Source organism: Papio anubis, chromosome 13, assembly GCF_008728515.1.
Source record: "Papio anubis isolate 15944 chromosome 13, Panubis1.0, whole genome shotgun sequence".
NCBI lineage: Eukaryota > Metazoa > Chordata > Mammalia > Primates > Cercopithecidae > Papio > Papio anubis.
The window spans coordinates 101,435,363-101,453,054 of NC_044988.1; the positions used below are offsets into that span (position 1 = coordinate 101,435,363).

The following is a 17,692-nucleotide window of genomic DNA, read 5'->3' on the forward strand; positions in this document are numbered from 1 at the left end:
TAAGCCCTCCCAGCTGCTGATTGTAGACATCTGAGGGACCCTAGGCAAGACCAGGAGCCCAGCAGCCCAGCCTGAACTGCCAGCTGCAGAAGTGTAAACTAGGTGCCCAGTTGTTCTTTAAGCTCCCTAAATACCGGGGTGATTTGTCAGCAATGACTGGAGTAATACTCAATGCGCTGCAGCTGATAATCAGGACTTCTCTCCTGTCCGGCAATTCTCCTGGTCTTGAGCGATGTTTCCATCTCTACCAGGTCATTCCCATCAGCATGCAACCTTGCCATTATTTCACCCTTTATAAAAAAAACTTTCCCTTGACCCCAATACCCTTAACAACTACCACCTTGTGTCTTCACTCCCACTTTCAGCAAAACTCCAAGAAAGGCCCATGCTTTTGGAAAGGCCTCTGCTTGTTCTTTGACACTTTCATATTCAACACTCCACTGACACTTTTTTTTTTTTTTTGAGGCGGAGTTTCGCTCTTGTTGCCCAGGCTGGAGTGCAATGGCATGATCTTGGCTCACTGCAACCTCTGCCTCTCAGGTTCAAGCGAGTCTCCTGCCTCAGCCTCCCGAGTAGCTGGGATTACAGGCATGTGCCACCACGCCTGGCTAATTTTGTATTTTTAGTAAAGACGGGGTTTCTCCATGTTGGTCAAGCTGGTCTCAAACTCCCGACCTCAGGTGATTCGCCTGCCTCGGCCTCCCAAAGTGCTGGGATTACAGGCTTGAGCCACTGCGCCCGGCCGACACTTCTTGTCGAGGTCTCCAGTGACCACTATGTTACTGAATGCCAAGGCCAAGTCTTGGCCCTCATGTGACTTGACGCAGTCAGCACCATGTGTCACCGCAGCCCCCTCTCAGCCTCCTCCTCAGGAACACTTTCTGCAGCTGGCTTCTGAACACCAGTCTACTGCTTTCCCCCTACCTTCCTGCAAGGTCTTTCGAGGTTTCTGCTGGTGCTCCCTCATCTCCTCCACCTCCTAATGCTAGGGTGTTCTGGGGCTCAGGCTATGGCCCCTGCTCTTCTCTGACTTACTTGCTGGTAATCTCACCCAGTCTCATAGCTTTAAACACCGTCTCTATGTCAACAACTCTCAAAAAAGCCTACACTTCTTTTCTGAACTCCAGATCTTTATACTCCAGATTTTAATGGCCTAACGGCCACCTCCTTGATCTCTGACAGGCACCTCAAACTCACTCTGTACCCACACAGCCCCAATCGTCCCCCACAATCTGTGCCACTGGAGCACTCCTGCTTCGAACGTCAACCTTCTGATGCTCAGGCCAAAACCACTGGGGTTGTCCTAGACTCCTCTTTGTCTCTTGCACCCCGTACTCAACCCCTCAGCAAATCCCACTGGCTCTCCCTTCCAAGTCCTTACAGTCATCTCAAGGCCTGGCCTCATCTGCCATGGGTCTCCAGCCGCCGCCCTAGTCACACACTCCCGGCTCAGGACTTCTGTGCCACCTCTTCCTTTTCCGGAGCACGCCTGCCCAGACATCTGCAACGTATAGGCTTCTGCTCCTTATTTCTGATCACTCTCCCTTTCCATCACACGTAAAACTAACAACCCTCTTCCCCCTGGCATCCTGTCCCCTCCCTTAGCTCCTCTATATGATACCTGTCATCCAAAAGCCTACATACTATACTTGTTCATATGTCAACTAAAAACTCCAGAGGGCAGAGATGTCTTATGTTCCTCATTAGGAACCCCCCGTGCCTGGAACAGTGGTGACATAGGACCTGTTCAATAAACATTTGTTGGATGAATGAACATCCAATCAATAAATGAACAAACATAGAAACAATAGAATTTTTTTTAGTACAGTGTCCCATTTAATGGTAAAGGAAAAATGCTGAAAGCCTCTATAGTTAATCACGAGGTTCTACAAAACTTCCACTGTCTATTTCTCCTTACAGTGGTGAGAAGGAGAAAGAGGTCTCCATTTGCATAGATGGAGACCTGAATGTGTGTGTGCCAGGGAAGCCAGAAGGCTCGCTGAACGACCCCAGTCAAACAGGAGGCAGCTGGGGGGGTCATGGTTCAGTCGTCTTCTGGCCCCCAAATCACAAGATTCTTTGACCTTTTTAAACTGATGAGTGACCTGCTTCTGGATTCCAGAGTAAGAATGACTGCAGAGAACACCCGAACCAAAGCCACACTGCAGGTCAGGGATTGGCAAACTCCTGCCCACAGCCCAAGTTCACCCGGACCTGTCTGTGCAGGCTGCTTGTTCGTAGCCTGCAAGTGAAGAATGGTTTTCATATTTTTAAATGATTTCACTTTAAACGGTTTTATAGGTATCTGTATAATAGTCTTAATTTTGCTTCTTGGGCCTGCAAAGTGTAAAATATTCACGACTTGGCGCTTTTAGAAGTTCACCAACCCCTGGGGGCAAACTCCTTGGTAGTCCATGAGGCCCCTGAAACAGCCACCCAGGTATTTCAGCAAAAAGTAACATCTGAAATGAAATGCCTTAGAAGCAATCAGCAAAAAGTGATTGGAAAAGTGATTAGAGATAAAGTGGCCACTGGCCATGGCTATTATCTAAAATAATGGTGACACCCTCTACACAGCTGGGAAAGAAACAGCCAAACACGGGAATGTATTTTACGCATGTTCCCAGGGTAAAGCATATCCGAAAGCCAATGGCTACGATAGATATTGTTCTAAATTTGGAGGTATCTGATGACAGAATGAAGTTTCCTTCCCTTTTCTTACCCACACCCAAAACTACACCCATACTTCTCATGAGAAAAATTCTGTCACACTTAGGGTTTCCATTTCCAACATCTGATCTTTCACTTAAGAAAAAACCCATTTCTGGGACACTTTAGTTACCTATCAACTGCTCCCAAATGGAAGCTCCTAATATACACAGACCTTTCAGTGCCACGCCTGGCAAAGAGGAAGCCACAGGCATTATTGTAACACTGTATCCCAATATGTTATTATTGTATCATTGTTACATATATTATTGTATCACGTATTATATATGATACAATACATAAGGGATTGCATATACAATGTATTGAATATTCTGTAACATGTAAATATAAAATCATAACATATACAGTATGTTGTATGGTTTTATATTATTACATGCATTATTATATCACTGTTACATTGCTATCCTAACTTAGGAGACACAAAGCCACACATTAGCTGCAGGGCTTCAGACAAGTTACTTCACTTCTAGAAGCCTCCATTTCTTCATTGGCAAAATTAGGGAATAATTTGAGATTTTTACTCTTCTCTTCTAGTTCAAGATGTCTGTGACTCCAAAGTCATGTTAAATAATCTTTTGGTTACCTTTTTCTCCTACCCCGAACCAGTTTATGACTACATCCCAATACGGCTTCTAAGCTCACTGATGAACCAATGGCCTTGTCCATTATATTCACTCCAACACCCTGACGCTCTGCACTAGTTGATTCAAACCGCCCTCCCAGCAAGCTGTTTAATGTATCTATTTTCCTAACAACGAAATTGATGCTCTTGTCATACATATGCACTTGGGGAAATGGTTAGCCCTCTACAGAAGCAGGGAAGAGGGATTGTTGGGTCATTAGTCACACTGCCTAACAGTAAGCATTACATTAACAATGTTAATAACACTTCTGGGCTTGCTCTGTCTCTTTCATGTGAAGAAACTAAGTATTTAATAATCACTGCTCTCTGGGAGGCAGAAGACAAAAAGTTGTGATGGTAATTGGGTATGCTTAAATAAGGCCTCATGTCTCTTTTCTATGAAACTCAGCACTTGAATGAAATTGAGTCAAGCCCTAAGCAAATGACTGTGGGAAATTAGAATTTTCTAACGAAATGGATTCTTAACACTGATAATAGCTTTTGAACTTCCCATACCCTTTCTCTGAGTCTCATGCCATCAGATAATTCATCAAAATGGCGTTTGTAAGTGTAGTTTACGTTTTACAAGAGGAATGATTTCAAAATAATATTCAGTGCTGATGTGCTTGTGAGTAACTGGTAAATTTATACATCACTCATGAAAATGCATCACTTTTGGAAAACAACAAGGCAAGATCCTTAAAGCTATTTCTCTGTTCCTGGCTTGGGAACTTTACACTGGGAACTTATCCTAAGGACATGATCCAACAGAATCACAAAACTATAATAATGAAGCTACTTACTGCTGCCTGACCTGTAAAAAGTGGAAATAATTTCAATATTCAACAGCGGGTGAATGATTTCATAAGTTATGGAACAGTAACATGATGGAATGTCACAGTCATAGTAGATATTAAGACCACATAGAAGCATAAAATTAAAAGAAAAAAAAGCAAAATTATTTGTACATGTTGACAACTCTATGAAAAATATGCATCGTGTGCAGCCACTCTGAAAAAGAATAATGGCACCAACTAACACTTTTGCCGCCTTACTATGTTTTAGGTCATTCATTCATTTTAAGACAGGGTCTCAGCTCACCCAGGCTGACATGCAGGGAGGATCACCTAAGTCCAGGAGGCAGAGGCTGTAGTGAGTCATGATCATGCCACTGAATGTGTGCCACCATGCCCAGTTAATTTAATTTTATTTTTAAAAATTTTTTGCGGCCGGGCGCGGTGGCTCAAGCCTGTAATCCCAGCACTTTGGGAGGCCGAGACGGGCGGACCATGAGGTCAGGAGATCGAGACCATCCTGGCTAATACGGTGAAACCCCGTCTCTACTAAAAAATACAAAAAAAACTAGCCGGGCGAAGTGGCGGGTGCCTGTAGTCCCAGCTACTCGGGAGGCTGAGGCAGGAGAATGGCGTGAACCCGGGAGGCGGAGCTTGCAGTGAGCTGAGATCCGGCCACTGCACTCCAGCCTGGGTGACAGAGCAAGACTCCGTCTCAAAAAAAAAAAAAAAAAATTTTTTGCAGACAGGGTCTCATTATGTTGTCCAGGCTGGTCTTGAACTCCTGAGCTCAAGCGATCCTCCCACCTCAGCTTTCCAAAGTGCGGGGATTATAGGTGTGAGCCATCATGCCCGGTCTTTTATGTCTTTTAGGCTTAGACACTCAACATGCATTTTCTTGTTTGCATTGTGTCTGTTTGCTCCAATGTTTTTCTTTAATAATGTAACATCATTTCAACCAAAATCAAATGTAACTTCGCTGTATGTGACCTAAAAGTAATAACAATAATAAACACTGACTGGATACTGACTGCAAGCCAGGCACCATCCTAAGCACTTTGCATGGACAGACTCCTTCATCCTTACATCTCCCTAGGAAGTGAGCACTATTTGCAGATGAGGAAATTGAGGCCCAGAAATTAAGTAACTTGCTGAAGGTCAGCCAATTAGAAAGTGGGAGAACAAAGACTCCACCCTGGCACCCGGGCTCCAGAGTTCTAAAGAAATTTTCAAAGAAATTCAACACCATAAAAAGCTCTCCTGTGATCTCTCAGCTCAGCCAAACCCAGGCTGTCTAAGCAGGTACTGAATGCTCCAGGAGCTAGCAGACCTGAAAGGCAGTGTGACCAATGCTGATGGTCACTCATGCATGCATGGCCTGCAAGGGGTCCTTCAAGACCAGCAGGCATGTGATACGTTAAGCTGAGAGACAGAAACAGGTGGAGAATTACCCAAACTCATACAGCCACTGGGACTGGGATGAAGCCAGGCAGATAATCCATGTCCATGGATCTGGTAAATCCAAGGTTCTCTCTACTATGCAATGCATAACAAGAATCACTATTATCCATTAAATGCTCACTGTATGCTAAGGGCTATAACCCCTTTATGTGAATTATCTCATTAGTGCTCACAGCAGTCCTTCAAAGTATGCATTACTATTAATCTCGTTTAGAGATCAGGAAACAGGCCTGGAAATGTGAAGTGATTTGTCTTGCCTTACTTATAAGCTAGAACGCACTGAGCTGGGGGTTATTGCAGCACCCAGCCCTTGTGCATTCCGGATCAATATTAATTAGCTGGCACACGGGCATCCAGTTGCACCAGATGCTACTTTGCCATCTAGTGTGCAGAGGCGAGTCTAAACACCTTTGCTGGCTGGAATGCAAACATTTCTAAATTTGCCCCTATGGCAGAGCAACCACTCGCATTCAGAACTGAGGCAAATCCTTAACTCACCCCCTGCCACCCCCAGCCCCACCTGGGCCTGCCAATCTGCTTCCAGCACAGCAAACCCCACAATCCACCAAGGCCTGTGGGCTGAAGCTTTTTATACTCAGCTCTTCTACTAAGGGTGTTAATTTCATTCGCTCACACCCACACTGTGTACAAACATGCAAATCATTAACATTTCCATTTACCAGGCTGGTATGGCCTGGAGCTGCTGGGATTTTTGAAGGAGATAACAATTCAATTTGCAATTACTGCTGCAATTTTTAATTCCCAAGGAAACTTCTGTCAGTGCTGTACTCCCAAGAGCCAAAATGAACACTGTAAGCAACTCTTCAAATTATTTCGAAAGAGAGAAAAAAAAAGAGAGGAAAGGAAGGAATAAAAGGAAAGGAAAGAAGGAAAGGAGCCAGTTAGGCAGGGTGCCTGCCTATCTCTGGGAGGGCAGGATTATAAGCCTATTTCAGAGAAGTTCAATTTAGCTCTAAATTTCAAAGTTTCCTCCAGCTGTATGAATCAACAACTAAATGTTGACTCTTTAAGAGGGGCTTTTGTGAAGCAATATTTGCAACTGAACAATCATCAATACATTTACTGTTTGTAAACTCAGAATTGCTGTGGGATAGAGGAAGGTGTACCTGTTTTCATTCTCCAACGTTTCTACTTTGGGCAATGAAGGGCTAAGAATGAACATTTCCAGGTCCCAAATAACCACCTGCCACCTTCCAAGTCCCAAATACACCTGCCGGCACTGGTAACTACTATTTATTGCATGTCCACTGTGCACTGTGCACCAGGAACCACCATGCCCTGCATACGCCTACCCTTCTTTATACCAGCAGCGAAACTACAGCCAGGCAGCACTCACAGAGGGCACATGTGCCAGGCACCGTGCAAGTGCCGAGGACAAAACAACGAACCCTGCACCTGCCTGCCCTCAGGTGGTTTACAATCAAGTGGTAAACAGATCAATAAAAAAAAAAAAAAAAAAAAACCCCGCGGATGTAAATTAAATAACACAATAAGATGCAGTCACTTGGAACAGGCCACTGCAGACAAGAAAAGCCAGGGCATTTGGCATTAGAAAATGCATCTGTTCAAGGTCGGAGAGCCGGCTGGGCCAGAACTCTGGCTAGAACTCTCAGGATCACACTTGAGCCACTGCCTCGTGCCACTTCCCATCTTATTTTTTTCTGTTTGGGGCCTGCTGGAACTCACTATGGTAATACACATGAGTCAGATTTCTCAACCCCAAAGAGCATCCATTATTGTAAAAAACATTTTCTTATGTGTAGGGTTGGTCCTGAGAGCTATCAAAAAATAAAAACCAGAACCATAAGTCGGACAGTATAGTGGTCCCCTCATCGGGTATGTGTCCCACACTGTCTCAAATCACTAGAGAACCTTCTCTAGCCAGCATAAAATGCAGGCGGAGGCTGTGAGATTCATGTTTTTCACACTGGTGTTCTGCCCCTGTGGCTTTTCAACTCCCCAGGTGTACGACATGGAAACACAAGTGAACGATCTAAATGGCAGATAAAAGTTTCCTTTAAATTTGCCTTTGGAATGCACTCTGGGCCTGCCCTTCCTAATCATGATCATCTTTGGCTCTGGTTAAAGTCTTATTCTCCAGAGCACCTCAGGGGCCGTCTGGGCTGTCCCAACTGCCTGTAGCAAATCCACATAATGATATGCCCGGGATTCCCATTCGCCTGTCCCTAAACTAGACACAGACAGTGCTACTTGCCCTGGAACCTGGGGCCATCATTCATCCACCAAGATTTCACAACCGCGTTGAATGTGGGCTGCAGATCAGGGTCATGGTGGTGCCCTGGGATTCTTGTTTTTTTTGAAACGGGGGTTTTGCTTTGTCACCCAGGCTGGAGTGCAATGGTGCAGTCTCGACTCACTGCAACCTCTGCCTCCTAGGTTCAAGCAATCCTCCCATCTCAGCCTCCCGAGTAGCTGGGACTACATGCGTGCACCGCCATGCCTGGTTAATTTTTTGTATTTTTGGTAGAGATGGGGTTTTGCCATGTTGCCCAGGCTGGTCTTGGTTTCGAACTCCTGAGCTCAAGTGATCCGCCTGCCTCGGCCTCCCAAAGTGCTGGGATTACAGTATTGTTTTTAATTGGAGAAAAGGCATACAAATTTATTAACGTGTACACAGGGAAAATCACAGAGTGATTATGATTTTAGACAGTAAATTATAGACAGCATAACTCTTCACCCCTAAATACTTCAGCATGACTATTCAAAAAAGCACATACTCCTACATGACTCAGCACCGTATCACACATAATCACATGAACAACAGTTCCTCATTATAATCCACCATGGAGTTCATATTCAAATTTCCCAAACTGTCCCCCAATGTCTTTAATAGCTGTTTTTTCAAACCAGGATCCAATGAAGGACTGCTAAGGAGTACCCTTTCCAAAGTAACATGTTAGACAAAAGAATGACTCATGGAAAGTCAGAAGGGCTGGAACCTGACAGTAAATTAGCATCCCACCTACTTGCTTTTTAAGAGAAAAAGATCTATCATTTGACAAACAGCAACTGCTCTTAACATTTCCATGCATTTTCTTCCAGTTATTTTTTTTTCTTTTCATAAACACACCCATATATGCAGCTGTGAACAAACTGTCTTGCTACTGATCAAATGCTACCGCAACTTCTTCTGGCAAGAAGAGACCAAGACCTGGTGAACTCTCGCATATGTCATCTCTGGCATGCCTGCCAGCCGGCCGGCCTCCTGGGTCAGTAACTATGAAAAAAGGCCACTGAGTGCGTCAGAAGACTGCCCTGCACTGAGACACTATTAAAGGTCCTTAAGTTCCAAATGTACCACTGCACTGCTCTGTGGCCCTGCCAACTTCCTCCTTCTCAAGCTGACATGACCCCAAGCCCTAGAAAGACAGAGCAGGTGTCAGGAGAGGCTGCTGTCCCACTTCCTGGGTGTCTGGGATGGATAAATGTTAAGATTTTACAGAAAGTACCTTGAAAGTACTTTGGAATTTTTGGAAGTGCTATATATTTAAAAGCTGTTAATAACATTCTCTAAACCAAAAATATCACAAAAGCCTCAAACTACTAGATATCAAAGCTTTGACTTGGAATATCTCTTTCTTTTTTTTTTTTTTTTGAGACAGTTTCACTCTGTTACTCAGGCTGGAGTGCAGAGGTGCAATCTCGGCTACTGCAACCTCCACATTCTGAGTTCAAGCGATTCTCCTGTCTCAGCCTGTAGCTGGGAATACAGGTGCCTGCCACCACGCCTGGCTAATTTTTGTATTATTAGTAGAGGCGGGGTTTCACCATGTTGGCCAGGCTGGACTCGAACTCCTGACCTCAAGTGATCTGCCCACCTTATCCTCCCAAAGTGCCGGGATTACAGGCGTAAGCCCCTGCGCCTGGCTGACTTAGAATGTTTCTAAAAAAGTAAAAATTTTCGGCCACGTGCGTTGGCTCACACTTGGGATCCCAGCACTCTGGGAGGCAGAGGCAGGTGGGTCATGAGGTCAGGAGTTCCAGACCAGCCTGGCCAAGATGGTGAAACCCCATTTCTACTAAAAATACAAAAATTAGCCGGGCGGGCGTGGTGGCGGGTGCCTGTAATCCCAGCTACTCAGGAGGCTGAGGCAGAGAATTGCTTGAACCTGGGAGGCGGAAGTTGCAGTGAGCCGAGATCGTGCCACTGCACTCCAGCCTGAGTGACAGAGCGAGGCTCCGACTCAAAAAAAGTAAAAATTTTCAACAGACACATACTCCACTGAATGAAGCATCTCAAGCTGAACCTAAACCCTCAGCCAAACCAAGCCCTCATATTGAGAGAGGAATCATCTTATTCCTCAGGAGAACTGTGAATTTTCTTGAAACCATGTTGGATTACCAGTGCTTTCTGCTCTGGAAAGTGATTCCCCAGGCACTTCAGCTCTGGTGCTGGGCCAGTCTCTCAGAGAAAACTGCCTTCTTGCGTCTTCCTGGAAAGGAAGCCCAGGGCTTTCTTACCTTGTTTCCAGGGGTACAGATGACTTCGTTTCAAGGGCTTCTGTTTTTCAATAGCATTGCCCATTTTAAAGCCAGAGGACACAGGGCCCTTCCCAGCCCCGGCGTTTTTCTGGAACAGCAACTGAGGACCGAGTCACTGGCTGAAAGGGGATCATCTCTTGGACATCCCAAACCACCCAGCAGCAGAGCCCAGGCAGCCTCACAAGGGAAGCTTGAGGAATGTAATTCTGAACAGTCTTTGCCTTCTGCCTTTCAAAATCCCTTTGGCCCCAGGGAGGAAATCAGAAGAAAGGGCTTGTTATCGCCCTACCGGTGTGTCTCACGCATGGTCTATATTAAGAAGCTCTTTCGTCGGCATCCTTTTGACACTTTATTACTCATCAGCACAGCAGTGGCTGGAAAGATGAATTTTATGTCCAAATACTTTTAATACCACTTTTCCCCCGCAGGAGAAATGGGGAATCAGGTGATCAAAAAAGCTGAAAGTCATAAATGAAACATTCTGGGGCATGCCAGGAGAAACATTTTCACACAGACCCTTATGCCACGCCTTCTATTTCAGGGTCCCACGCTCAGACCAGTGTGTACCACGTAACAAGTACTGTCAGAGAGAACAAGCTGATTTCACTAATGCTGTGTTTCCAAGGGAAACACAAAACAAAACAAGACACCAAAAAACACTGCTACACCTCAGTCTCCAAAGAAGAAAACACCTTGGGGACAAACACAGCTAAGAATTTATAACCTCACGTTCCAAACTTCCACTGCACTTTGGGAAAAATTCTGCTGGAGAAAGTACTACACTATCTAAATTCTGAACAATGGGTTTTCTGGAAGAAAAGAAGGGAATGAAATCAATCATATATTCTTGGTAAAAAGGAAGACAATGTCGAGGTGGATGAAAAGATTTCATTTATTTTAGTCCCAGAGTTTGAGGTTATAAAACTCCTCAAGAATCCCCACAGCATGATATGGGTAAGAATGCAGGCTCTGAGCTGGGCGAGGTGGCTCACGCCTGTAATCCCAGCACTTTGGGAGGCTGAAGTGGGTGGATTACTTGAGGCCAGGAGTTCAAAATCAGGCTGGCCAACATGGTGAAACCCTGTCTCTACTAACAATACAAAAATTAGCCGGGCGTGGTGGCACAAAACTGTAATCCCAGTGACTTGGGAGGCAGAGGCAGGAGAATCACTTGAGGCCAGGAGTTCAAAACCAGACTGGCCAACATGGTGAAACCCTGTCTCTACTAACAATACCAATATTAGCCGGGCGTGGTGGCACAAAACTGTAATCCCAGTGACTTGGGAGGCTGAGGCAGGAGAATCACTTGAACCTGGAAGGGGGAGGTTGCAGCAAGCCGAGATCACGTCACTGCACTCCAGCCTGGGTGCAAATCCTAGCTCTGCCCCTTGGCTTTGCCAATTGAGCACAGTAGCCTCCGTTTCCTTATCTGTTAACTGGGCATAATTGCAGTCCCACCTCCTCAGCTGTAATAAGAATCAAATACAAGAGAACATTTGTGAAGTACCTAGCATGCTGCCTGACACTCAGGAAGTCCTTGGTGAATATTTATCTTTGTTTTTGGGGGAGGGCGTGAACAGGGTCTTGCTCTGTCACCCAGGCTGGAGCGTAGGGGTGCAATCATGGCTCACTGCAACCTCAACCTCCCGGACCCAGGCAATCCTCCTGCCTCAGCCTCCCAAGAAGCTAGGACTACAGGTGCATGCCACCTCGCCTGGCTAATTTTTAAAACTTTTTGTAGAGACAGGGTCTCCCTATGTTGCTCAGGCTGGTCTCAAACTCCTGGCCTCAAGTAAAACTCCTGCCTCAGCCTCCCATAGTCCTGGGACTACAGGTGTAAGCCACTGCACTCTGCTTATTTTATTTTATTTTATTTATTTTTTGAGACAGAGTCTTGCTCTGCAACCCAGGCAGGAGTGCAGTGGCGCAATCTCAGCTCCCTGCAACCTCTGCTTCCTGAGCTCAAGTGATTCTCTTGCCTCAGGCTCCTGAATAGCTGGATTATAGGTGTACACCACCATGCCCAGCTAATTTTTGAATTTTTAGTCGAGATGGGGGTTCGTCATGTTGGCTAGGTTGGTCTCAAACTCCTGACCTTAAGTGATCCGTCCACCTCGGCCTCCCAAAGTGCTGGGATTACAGACGTGAGCACCATGTCCAGTCCTTCAATGTCTGGCTTCGGTCAATTTAGCCAAAAGCACCAAAGTAAATTTATTTTACAGAGTTGGATGGTAAAAAATGGGAGTAAGTATAGAACTGGAGTAGAATTTGAGACAACATTCCATAAAAGACCCACAGAGCCAGAAAGACTAAGTTTAAGAGGCACTTAACGACCTGTTAGTTTCTGGGCGGTGGGTCACTGTTATACCAGGCCCTTCCTTTCTAAAGGAGGGGGAAATCAACTTTCCAATTTATGCAAAACAGATGAAACCAAAATCCAAATCTCTACAAAATCTTAAGGCCTCATATTTTGATCTACCAATACAGAGGTCATTTTTGCAAAATCACGGCCTGAGATTCCAAACTTGGCAAAGCAAACAGTATGTGTCTGTCGCACCCTCTCCAATGAGGCGGCAGGAAAGAGCATGCGTGCAGAGGCTCCCCGTTTCCCTCACAGAACCGCAAGCTCCTCCCCAGATTAAACTGCAGCCACAAACTGGAAGAAAGCACAGGGAACCCCCACCACGCTAGAGGGGTCCAATGAAACCAGTTGCACAGCAGAATACCTGGCACACAGTAGGTGCTTAATAGCTCTCTGTTGAATAAATAGGTGGAGAGGTGACGGAATAAACCAATGAGAATTATCCCCAACATACACACACTAATTGTCCTCTCCCCCTGGAATGCATTAACCAGAGTTTCTAATCCATAAAATAAACTCTCCTCTCCTAGCAAGAGTCGGAGGGTGTGGGTGGCTGGGGCCTGTTTCCTCCACTTCCCCACTCCTTACCTCAGGCCACTCCCAGCCCTGGAGTTGCCTCCCTCTCAGGAGTGCAAAGCCCCTGAAGTCAGGAGCCGTGTCTGCGGCAGCTCCTCGAGGCCTCTGTGCACACAGAGAATAATGGGTCACAGTCACAGAACCTGGGCTCAGGTGTGCGCTCTGTCATTTCTTAGCTGGGGGCCAACACATTCGTAATGTTGTTTCCATGAAAAAATGCATCCTAGGTTCCAAACAACTAATTTACTGATGAACCTTTAGAATGAACTGGACATCTCCCTGAGGGAAGAGCTTTGAAATGAGGACCCTGTGGTCCAACCACTTCTCAATCATGGCTCCCCCAAGGTAAGTCCAATGTGAACTGCTCAGGGGGAGAGGGAGGGGAACGGCAACAGAATAACCTAATCTTAAGAATTCCTCTCTAATCCCCAGCTCAGAAAGCGTCTTTTACAGTCATCCCCTCTGCAGTGTCCCAGACTAAGCGAGCGAGCAAACAAACAAACAAAAAAACACAGAGCCACCCCCAAAGACCAATATGCCTACAATCCAAGATGGGCAAGCGACCCACCTCCAGGGCACATTTCAGGGAGACAACACAAACCTTTTTTGATTCTTCACAAATGGGAAGCAGAGGGCGGACTGCACAGCCACTGTGACAAGTTTCCAAGCCTTGCACAAATACGCCGAGAACGCTGTAACGGTACGAACTGCCTCCAATCAGACCCGACTTGGCCGTGTGTTATCAAGGTCACTCCTTCAGGGATGACTACTCCAAGCCCCAAATCTCCGTAAAACCCAAGGAGATCCACAAGATCATCTGCTCCAGCGAGCCCCTCCCCCATTTCACAGATTCTTCAGAGAGGGGCAGGGATCAAGGCTAGGCATTTAGTTGGAGGGCCAGATCCAGCCCCCAAATCTTTATCCTTGGCTAGGAAAATCTCTGCTACCCATTCCCTCATGACAGGAGGAGGCAGGAGGACAGTGTGAAGGAACTGGCTTTGAAGGCCAGCTGGCCTGGTTTGAATCTCTGTGGGCACTTCCTAGCTGAGCAACTTTGGGATAGAAACTAAACCTCTCCACACCCTGTATTTTCACATACGTTCACGTGTACAACTATGTTATCTACTTCATGGGTAGTTTAAAGGTTAAATAAGAATTTAGATTGGGAGGCTGAGGTGGGAGGTTAAGACAGGAGAATCATTTGAGCCCAAGAGGTCAAGACTGCAGTGATTGTGATCACACCACTGCACTCCAGTCTGGGCCACAGAGCGAGACCCCATCTCTAAAAACCTAAACTAAAATAAAGATGTTTCAAATTTGTGGGTACACAGCAGACACTCAATGAGAATAGCTACTGTCACTGTTTTTATTATTATTACCTATAAATCTCCAAGCTTTAGATACAATACATTGAAAAAAAATTATTTACCCTCACTAGGGATTTTCTCCCCCATATCAGAGTAAGATCCACTGCAATATTCTAGTAAATAATTCATTATCTTAGTACAATAAAAATAAAATTTATCTTACAAACATCTGTACCTCAGGAATAATTTTTTTTTTTTTAAGAGACAGGGTCTCCCTACATTGCCCAGCTGGCCTCGAACTCCGAGAAGTGATCCTCCTGCCTCAGCCTCCCGAGTAGCTGGACTCCAGGAGGAATGATACTTTGATTGTGGAACATGACATAAGCCGGAGGGGTAATATTGTGGCCACTGAAGTAGGAACATTTTAAGGAGCGCCTGTCCCTACACGCAAGACGCTGTTGGCTCCAGACAAACTCTGAGTCAGGATCCTGCAAGGCGGTGCTCACTTCTTGAAGGAGATTTTTTTTTTTTTTTTTTTTTTAAAGATAGAAATGGCTCAGAAGGGAAGGGCTCGTGGATCCCTGTAATGTGCACATTCACCCACCCAGAACCAAAGAAACAGAGGCTGGGCTCTCAGGCGGGTACCCGGTAGCTGACACAAAGCTTTGTGTATGGAATTTGTCTGCTGGGAGGAAAGTCTGATGTTGGTCACTTCCCTCCTGGAGAAAAATACAACAATACGAGGAAGCGTCAAGCACTGTGGGAATGTTCCAAGTGCGAGTTCCAGCTCAGCCCAGAATATAAACAAAGGCGATGACCAGCCTGGAGGTCAGGCCCAGCAGAGCACTGAGGCAGAAAGTCTGGGAGCCACTCTTCTGTCTTCTGGGTTCTTAGACTCTGCCTTTTTTTTTTTTTTTTTGAGACAGACTCTCCCTCTGTCATCCAGGTTGGAATGCAGTGGTGCAATCACAGCTCACTGCAGCATCCAACTGCTGGGCTCAAGCAATCCTCCTGTCTCAGCCTCCTGACTAGCTGGGACTATATGCACTTGCCACCATGCCTGGCTAATTATTAAAGTTATTTTTTGTAGAGATAGCATCTTGCTTGGTTGCCAGGCTGGTCTCAAACTCATGGCCTCAAGTGATCCTCTAGTCTCAGCCTCCCAAAGTGCTGGGATTATTGGCATGAGCCACCGAGTCTGGCCTAGACTGCTTTGAAGTAACTTTCCTGTCCAGGCCTGGAGGAAATCATCGAAAGCAAAGGCCACCACGTGTCGAATGTCATAGGAAATACAAGCTCAGGGACTCTCTTATGACACACCTGCAAACCCATAGATCAGTCTCAGAATGTCATAGCTGGAGGAGCCTCAGAGATTTACTCAACAAATACCAACACGGGGCCCAGGGAGGGTCGGATAACACGCACGAAGAATCACTTAGTTATCCCGGTGATCAGTGCCAAATTCAGGGCGGGGGGCGCATGTCTAGCAGGGCGACCTAATCTAATCTGGAAGTCAGGGAAGGGTGAGACCTGAAGGATGAGCAGAGCTGGACCAGGCAAAGGGGCAGCATGTATGAAAGCCCTGTGTAGCTGGAGGTACGTGCCCAGGGGGTCAGATGGGACAGGGTCTTACAGATCCAAGGCTTTGTCTCATGGGCTTTGGGGGTTCCTAAGGTGTTGGCAAACCACATGTGTTCACTTTTCTGGGAAGAGAGGTCTATGGCTTTTACCAAAGTCTTAAGGAGTTTTAAGAGGTTAAGAATGGCTCAGCGGCCGGGTGCGGTGGCTCACGCCTGTAATCCCAGCACTTTGGGAGGCTGAGGCGGGCGGATCACAAGATCAGGAGATCGAGACCATCCTGGCTAACACGGTGCAACCCCGTCTGTACTAAAAATACAAAAAATTGAGCCAGGAGAATGGCGTGAACCCGGGAGGTGGAGTTTGCAGTGAGCCGACATCCATCGTGCCACTGCACTCCAGCCTGGGCGATAGAGCGAGACTCCGTCTCAAAAAAAAAAAAAAAAAGAATGGCTCAGCAGGGTGGCTCACGCCTTTACTTACAATCCCAGCACTTTGGGAGGCCGAGGCAGGCGGATCACGAGGTCAGGAGATAGAGACCATCCTGGCCAAGAAGGTGAAACCCCGTCTCTATCAAAAATACAAAAATTAGCTGAGCATGGTGGTGAGCACCTGTACTCCCAAGCTACTCGGGAGGCTGAGGCAGGAGAATCACTTGAACCCAGGAGGCGGAGGTTGCAGTGAGCCAAGATCACGCCATTGCACTCCAGCCTGGCGACAGAGCGAGACTCTGTCTCAAAAAAAAAAAAAAAAAAAAAAGAGGTTAAGAACTACTGAGCTAGCCCAGCTCATTACAATAAAATGGAGAAACTGAGGTCCAGAGAAAAAAGACCTTTCACAGGAGGCTAGAGGCCCTAAGTCACCAACTCCCAGTGCAGTGCTCTCCCACAGCTAGCCCACCGCCCCACTTCTACAGGGGATGTGTCAACAGCTACATACGCTGGCTCCCATCCCACTCGCCACTGCTGCTGGACCCCACACGAGGCTGCTTTGTTTCTCCATCCAGGCAGGCCTAGAAGGACACTATACAGAAATGAACTGCAAGTCACCAGCCCATCTTTCTTGCGCTAACCTAATCTACAAAATACAGGGGCTCAGAATCTGTCCCCTGCTTCAGATTTCAAGGATCCCCCAATGAGATACCTTCTGGCTTTTCAAGGACCTTCATGGATGAGGCTGGTTCACTGAAGGGCAATCAGGGCTCAGCATCCAGCGTTCTGAAGAAGCTGTTTTACTTGTTGTTCTTTACAAAGTCAGGACTTGGCCAGGAACTAAACGTAGCCCTCAGTACGGGAAAGGGAGAAATGCAGAAGACTGGCAGGAAAGTCTAAATAGGTACAGAGAATGCTTCTTAAATCCCTGATGTGGCCAGGCACTGTGGCTCACGCCTGTAATCCCAGCACTTTGGGAGGCAGAAGTGAGTAGATCACTTGAGCCCGGGAGTTTGAGACCTGCCTGGGCAACATGGCAAAACCCCATCTCTACAGAAAAAGGAAAAACATAATTAGCTAAGCATGGTGGTACGTGTGTTTGTAGTCCTAGCTACCCGGGGGGCTGAGGTGAGAGAACGGCTTGAGCCTGGGAGGCAGAGGTTGCAGTGAGCCAAGATCGCGCCACTGCACTCCAGCCTGGGTGACAGAGGCAGACCCTGTTTCAAAAAAAATAAAATAAAAGGCCGGGCGCGGTGGCTCAAGCCTGTAATCCCAGCACTTTGGGAGGCCGAGACGGGCGGATCACG

The 17,692-nt window shown here is 46.5% G+C and overlaps 1 protein-coding gene across 12 annotated transcripts in view; it reads right to left on the reverse strand.

Moving 5' to 3' along the window:
- Positions 1-17,692, reverse strand: part of RAPGEF1 (Rap guanine nucleotide exchange factor 1) — a 169,998-nt gene that overhangs the window by 128,848 nt on the left and 23,458 nt on the right. For 5 of the 12 annotated variants that reach the window (XM_021927105.2, XM_031654665.1, XM_031654663.1 and 2 more), the window contains exon 1: positions 10,111-11,193. The exons of 4 other annotated variants lie outside the window; for them this stretch is intronic. In XM_021927105.2, coding sequence (XP_021782797.1) covers positions 10,111-10,174 — 64 coding nt within the window. In that variant the 5' untranslated portion in view covers positions 10,175-11,193. Of the gene's footprint in view, positions 1-10,110; positions 11,194-17,692 lie in introns of those variants that run through there. 3 more of the 12 variants (XM_031654660.1, XM_009187976.3, XM_031654668.1) reach the window with 1 other exon arrangement.